At 47.8% G+C, this 7,490-nt stretch overlaps 1 protein-coding gene across 1 annotated transcript; it reads right to left on the bottom strand.

Annotated features, from left to right (window-relative positions):
* Positions 1-1,759: 1,759 nt before the first annotated feature.
* On the bottom strand, positions 1,760-4,469 carry Hilpda (hypoxia inducible lipid droplet associated). Its single transcript, XM_041675677.1, has 2 exons — positions 4,298-4,469; positions 1,760-2,520 (listed from the first exon to the last, which is right to left on the bottom strand). Exon 2 carries the CDS (start codon positions 2,462-2,464, stop codon positions 2,270-2,272), a length of 195 nt encoding a protein of 64 aa, XP_041531611.1. The 5' UTR covers positions 2,465-2,520; positions 4,298-4,469; the 3' UTR covers positions 1,760-2,269.
* Positions 4,470-7,490: the final 3,021 nt, after the last annotated feature.

Raw genomic sequence — 7,490 nt, 5'->3', positions numbered from 1 at the left:
GCTCTCACGGCACAGACTGAACACGGGCACTTGCAGACAGTAGCTGACGTAAGTTGACAGCAAACAGAGTTAAACAGCCACACGGGTGAATAATACCTGGTGGCTCACGCCTTTAATCCCAGCACTCGGGAGGCAGAGGCAGGCGGATCTCTGTGAGTTTGAGGCCAGCCTGGTCTAGAAGAGCTAGTTCCAGGACAGGAACAAAAAAAAAAAAAACTACGGAGAAACCCTGTCTCGAAAAATAAAATAAATAAATAAATAAATAAAGATAATGAAGAGAACAGAATAGCCAAGAACTGCAGGAATGCTCGTCTGCTTTTAGACTCAAGGAAAGGCTAGGACAGGGCATTTTTCTTAGATATGGATCAGTCCCAAGAAGACCAAATGGTCCTTGGGGGAATTAATGCAACAACTCTCCCTTGAAGACAAGTCTCTTACATAAAATGGCATACCATCTACAGAGGAGCCAAGTATATCCTAACACAGGCTTACCTCTGAGTTACTTATAGTACCTAACATGATATAAAAGTACTATATTGCCGGGCGGTGGTGGCGCACACCTTTAATCCCAGCACTCAGGAGGCAGAGGCAGGCGGATCTCTGTGAGTTCGAGACCAGCCTGGTCTACAAGAGCTAGTTCCAGGACAGGCTCCAAAACCACAGAAAAACCCTGTCTCGAAAAACCAAAAAAAAAAAAAAAAAGTACTATATTGCTGCTTTATTTTATTGTTTAGGGAAAAGTGAAAAATGTCTTATCATGGACAAAAATAGTTCATCATGGGCATAATTTAAAAAAAAATATTTTGGGGGCTGGAAAGATGGCTCAGCAGTTAAGGGCACTGACTGTTCTTCCAGAAAACCATGTTCAAAATCCCAGCACCCACATGCAACTCAACACTGTCTGTAACCCCAAGATCTGACACTCACAGACAGACCTGTAGGCAAAATACAAATGTATATAAAATAAAAGTAAATCAATATAAAAAATATTTCCAGGGCTGATTTGGCTTCAGTGGTATAGTGCTTACCTTGTATGTACAGAGCCCTGCGTTCAATCCTGAGCACTAATAATCAAAAGCTCAACTGACAACTGGTTGAGTCCCTGCAGGTGGTTATGAAGGACCAATTGTGATAGCCTATGCTCATATACCTAACTGGCTGATTCAGGGCAAACCTGAAAGGCCCTGTCCCCAAGTAAGTTTAAACAATTTTTTTTGTTTGTGCTCCGTCTGGCTACGCAGCCTTGGCTATCCTTGGAACTTTAGGCAATCCTCTTGCATCAGCTTCCTAAGTGCTGAGGACCGCAGGCATATACTACCATGCTCAGTTCCTAAACAGAGCTCTGAGCACTTTCTTGCTCCTAAATTTGAAAACACCAAGTTTAAGTATAAGCCATCCATCCCATCATTTAGAAGGTGAAGGCAGGGAGATAAGAAAATCAAGACCAGCCTTATCTACAGGAGACGATCTCAAAAATAAAGATGGCCAGGCATGGTTGTGGTGCACACCTTTAATCCCGGCACTAAGGAGGCAGAAGCAGGCATCTCTCTGTGAGACAGCCTGGTCTACAAAGGGATCTCCAGGATAGCCAGGGCTGCACAGTGAGACCTCACCTCATAAACAGATAGATAGATAGATGATAGATAGATAGATAGATAGATAGATAGATAGATAGATAGATAGGGTTTACTTGAAGATCTAGGATTTAAACTTTTCCTTACTAATTTCCAGGGCAGACATGTCAACATGACACACATAGTGTAAACATATATAGTCACATTTATTGCATTAGAAAAATTCATGTAAGCCACACAGTGGCCGGGCCTCCCACACCCTGAGCGGGTCTGATCACCCCACAGCCCTCTTTAGACACTATTTACAAACGCATGCGGACTACATTGGAGGAAGAACTTAATGTACAACTGAGACGTGGATGCTGGCTATTCCAACCTCTCTCACTTTATAGCCAGCCCATAATCCCTTAACTGCTGTCCAAACAGTTCTCATGGAACAGACTCAATATCAAACCAACCAGAAGATACTTAGGTCCAAAGAGTCCTTCAGGACAGAGGGCTAAAAGAACCTGACCCTCCCAACCCCTGAAGCTGGTACACCTTCATCTGAGAGCCACACTGCTGAGGACAGCAAAGCAAGCGTCGGGAGAGTGAGATTCCACTCGTCGGGAGAGTGAGATGCTGCTGCTTCGGAAATGGAACACTTGGCTGGACATGCTGAACTTAGCGTGCCAAAGTCCGGCTGAAGCTTGGTTTTACTGTACTCCTCCAGACGGATGGTCTGGAAGGCCTTTGGGAGGCTCTGTGTTGGCTAGCTGACCTCTGGCGATCCAGGGGCTCCCAGGCACTGGGCTCTCCAGTAAGCCCCCGACTGACTCCATCAGTCTAACAAAGATGGATAGCAGGGTCAACATGACCCCCAGCAGATAGAGGTTCAACATGTACTTCATGGCCGCAATGCCCAGCTCCTTCGCAGGGGAGGAAAGCTGCCTTCTGCTTCTAGATCCTGTGAAGATAGAGAAAGAGTCCATGTGTATACATCCTTCAACCCTTGTCTGCACTGGAGCAACAAAGGCCCTGCCAGCCAGGGAGCAGGGAGCCTGCATGTTTGCTTACAGCAGCGTCTCCAAGTATATTTGCACTACAAATGCCACGGCTGAAGAACAAATCACACTCTGGAATATTTTCAAGAACACTGTATAGAACTGCTTGTCTGTCCTTCTTCCCACTCCCTCCAGAAGCCTGCTATGTAGCCCAGGCTAGCCTCATACTTGAAGCAATCCTCTTGTCTGTGCTGGGATAACAGGTACAGTCCACGCATCCAGCTACCTTTACTTCTCTTGAAGACCATTCCTACCAAGAGCAACGTACAAACCCTATGTTACAGTGCCGGTACTTACCTTTATATAAGGGGCAGATGGAAATATAAGAAAATCATGCTGGAGAGATGGGGCTCCACCATTAGCACTGGCCCATCTTTTTTTTTTTTTTTTTTTTTTTTTTTTTTTTTTTTTTTTTGGATTTTCGAGACAGGGCTTCTCCTGTAGCTTTTGGTTCCTGTCCTGGAACTAGCTCTTGTAGACCAGGCTGGCCTCGAACTCAGAGATTCGCCTGCCTCTGCCTCCCGGGTGCTGGGATTAAAGGCGTGCGCCACCACCACCCGGCAACACTGGCCCATCTTGCAGAGGGCTGGGGTTCGATTCCCAGCACCCACATAGCAGCTCACAATCATCTGTAACTCCAGTCCCAGGGAATCTGACACCATCTCTGGGCTCTACAGGCATCACACATCCATGATGCATAACAAACATGAAGACAAACACGGAGGCAAAATGCCCATACATAATATACAAAAGAAAATGCTAGATGTGACCAGTGGTGCCTGCCTGGGGCTACACAGTGAGTTAAAACCTAGCCTGGGCGCTGGGCGGTGGTGGCACACGCCTTTAATCCCAGCACTCTGGAGGCAGAGGCAGTTGGATCTCTAAAGCCAACCTGGTCTACAGAGAGAATTCTAAAGAGAAACACTGTCTTGGGAAAATAAAAAAGAGGCTCAAACTATAACTCAAGTGGTATAGAGAGCTTTCCCAGGATGTTGGAGCACCACAAGAATAAAAAGAACATGCCCTAAATAAGGCAACCTGTATAGTTAGTCTCTTCTGAATCACACATTTGATTATAAACTTCTTGAATGTCACAATAAATATAAATGATAAGGGTGGCAAAGGCCTGTAATCCCAGCTGTGAAGGAGGCTGAGGCAGAAGGAAAGCATGTTTAAGGTCTGCCCCAGCTACAGAGAGAATCAGAAGCTACTGTCAAGAAGCCTTGTCTCAAGTAAACCCTAAGAGCTGGCAACATAGCCAGCGGTATAAGCCTTAGCATACGCGAAATTCTAAACAGCACTCACAAAATAACTGAAAGTTAAATCAAGTTCATTTGTCCAAGCATACTTAAATGCTTTCCAGTAGCTTAGGCATTCTGGAAGGCACTCTGGGCCACGCGATCGTCCTACAGACAAGAACACAGCCTTCCGAGGGGCAGTGACGACACAACACTCGTAATACATAATACATTAGAAAGGGGAAAATAAGGGTGTTTGGGGCTCACATGATGGGCGAGCATTGGTGGGTCAAGGGGTTCATAGATTGGACCAGGCCAAGAGAGCCTAGGGACGTTCTGGAGGCACAGTCCTAAAGAGAGCCTAGGCAGCCTGATCCAGGACTCGGCCAGGCCAAGGGATCCAGGACTCGGCCTCCGGTCTGAAGGGTCCTGGGCCAGTTACCTCAGGAGGAAGAGTCAGGAGACGGCTGCTCGCTGTCACAGCAGGTCGTGCAGGCGCGAGGAGGAAGATCCTTGGAGTAGCAGCGTGGAAGCTCCACGCAGGCACTGCTCGGGCTACGAATAAGTAGCAAAGAGAAAACGACGCCTCGAGGCCCCGCCCACCAATGGCCGAGGTTCCGCCCTCGGAGGCCGCGCCTGCGTACCGAAGCCGCACGCACGCTTCTCCGGGGCACGTCTGCTGCTCGCCCTGCCCCTGCCTCAGCTGGACGGGTCGTCGCGGAGGCCGCAGAGAGTCGCGGCAAGCACGCGGCTTGCGGTTGACTCACTGCTGTCCGGAAAGGGTCTGGCGTGAGGATCAACCCGGCCGGCCTTCTAGAAAACCAGAAGCCGAAAGGCGCCTTCACGCCACCCTCCTCGTCATCACACTTGGTAGTGACACCACTTGGGGGCGTGTAGAGAGTGAAGGCCCGGCAGGGGTTCTTTTTTAAAGCTGGTTCTTACCGGGTAACCCGGGCTGGCCTCGAACCCTCCCGAGTGAAAGTGAAATAGTCTCCTGGTGTTAAGGCGTTTGGACAAATCACTTTGCCCTCAGTGGATCCGGTCCCCAGTGAGGGCATTGACTCCTAGATGCTTTTTTTGTTTTCATTCATTTAAAATAAACGACTTGTTTTAAAAGGTGCCTTCAGCTTGAACTAGAGAGGGAGGAAGTCATGGTCCAGGTTTCAGTCCTGGAAACTGATCTACCTTACTTACCCGCCACCCCCGACCAAGACAATGCAGACATTTTGTCTCCGAAGGGGAATCTCAGAAAAGATTTCCTGGGGAAGCCGAGAGTGGTAAAACACACCCCTGCCCCCGGCGCGAGCCTAGAATTACTGATAGTTCGAACAGGGAACATCCACACATGGAAGGTTGAGGGTGGCCCTATGCCTTCCCGGGGTGAAGAGTGGACTGGGATTGGAGGCAGGGATCGAGAGGATTCCCGATCTCTAGGATCGGCGAGTCAATGTACAGGGCAAGAACCAACTCTGTGTGTGGGAGAAGCCCTCACCTCTAAGCTAACAGGAGTGGAAGGAAGGAAGCAAACTCTTGCCGTGACCTTTCCCCTACTTTTCAGGATGTCTAGTCAGTTGCAGAGGGGGCGGGGATGCCCGGAAGAAGAGAGACGTGCTGGCCGGCAGACAGAGGTCCGTGGAATCAGTTTTTTTTTTTTTTTTTTTTGGTTTTTCGAGACAGGGTTTCTCTGTGGCTTTGGAGCCTGTCCTGGAACTAGCTCTTGTAGACCAGGCTGGTCTCGAACTCACAGAGATCCGCCTACCTCTGCCTCCCGAGTGCTGGGATTAAAGGCGTGCGCGTGGAATCAGTTTTCCTTGAGCAAACCACATCAGCTTTGGTTCATCGTTAGCCATAGCGTCTGTGCCCCTTTACCTAGAATTCCACTTGTGGGAATTATCCCTCAGGTAAGCTTCCACCTCTGGAGAATGGAGTTACCACAGTACTGTATCCAGTTAGGAAGGACGGAGAAAGCCCACAGTAGAAGCTGATGGGACATTCATACAAGGATTGCTATAAACCAGTAAGAGAAAAGGCACACACACACACACACACACACACACACACACACACACACACTGAGAGAGAGAGAGAGAGGGAGGGAGGGAGGGAGGGAGAGAGAGAGAGAGAGAGAGAGAGAGAGACTCCACCGTACGTTGTTAAGCAAAGGTGAGTATAGGGGCTGCAGAGTGCTTACCTTTCCATTCTAGTACCACCCATAATCCCAGCCTTTGGGAGGTGGGTGCAGGAGGACCAGGACAAAGTCAAGGTCTTCCAGTACTTAGTGAATTGGGTACCAGGTTACCAGCAACACTGTCTCAAAACGCCAGGGCAAGGGCAGGCTGATCTCTAAACTCAAGGCTCGCCTGGTCTACAGAGCCGACGACTTTCAGGATAGCAGGACTACATACAGAAACCCTGTCTCGAAAAACTAAAATAAATAAATAAAACAAAACAAAAAACACTGGTATATGCCATAATGTCGATGAAACTTGAAAACATCATGGTAATTAAAAAGAGCCATTCTCGAGGCCAGAGAGGTGGCTCAGCAGTTACGAACCCTGGAGGCTCTTCGGAGAACCTGAGTTCAGTTCCCAGCATCCACATAGTGCACCTCTGTCTCGTCAGGCACTGCACACATGCAGGAGAAACATTCATACACATAAAATAATGCACGAGTCCATTTAGGTGACATGTCAGAGTAGACAAATCTAAAGAGAGACCACAGAATTTAATGCTCACTATAGTGAAAGTTGGGAGGTTTCTCCCCTGCCTCCTTTGGTTTTTGATACGTACTGTGTGACAAAGTCCTATATCTCCTCCTCTCTCTCTCTCTCTCTCTCTCTCTCTCTCTCACACACACACACACACACACACACACACACACACACACACACACACACACCAGACACTGAAATCTGATGCGTGGATTATGTCTGAATAAAGTCAGATTTTTAACTTTTGAGCCAGGATCTTACTTGCCATAAATGCTCCATCTCATCTTCAGTCTTCCCAATGTTGTGATCAGAGGCGCAGGCCACCCGAGCCTGCGAAGAACGTTGTTTGTTTTTAAAAGGGTAGTGAAGGACATCCTCAGATAAACAAAAACAGAGAACCACCACAGGCCTTTACCAGGGAAACTTCTGAAGTATTTAAAGAAGAAAATGAAGGTCAAAAGGAGATGAGCTGCCAAAAGAAAGGGGGCAAATGTTCAGAAAACACATGTGTCTATCTAAATAAACTATGGTAAGTCAAAGCTATTTTTAATAATAATAATGATTAGTGTGGGAAAGTAAAATTAGATGAACTGAGAAAACCCTGGTAAACATTTAAAATGGGAACAGGAAACTGAGTGTGGAGTTGAGTATCTACAGCCCTAGCCCGGGAGAGGTGAGGCCGGAGGTCCAGTGCATGGCAGCTTCAGCTGTATCACGAGCTCAAAGCCAGTCTAGGCTGCTGGAACCCTCTGTCTTGGTTAATCTTGATCATCAGCTTGATAGACTTTATAATCGCCAGGGAAACAACTCCTGGGGAAGTCAGTAAGGTGTTTCCAGATTAGGTTGGTTATAGCAGGGGTCCTGGACTGAAAGAAAAGAGAACAGAGCTCCAGCATCCCTGCAAAGTTACCAACTGCCTCACGG

The sequence above is a fragment of the Microtus oregoni genome, unplaced genomic scaffold (assembly GCF_018167655.1).
Source record: "Microtus oregoni isolate MIOR12 unplaced genomic scaffold, Mior012 000026F_ref0000081, whole genome shotgun sequence".
NCBI classification, from domain to species: domain Eukaryota; kingdom Metazoa; phylum Chordata; class Mammalia; order Rodentia; family Cricetidae; genus Microtus; species Microtus oregoni.
This window is presented reverse-complemented; position numbering and strand designations above follow the sequence as displayed.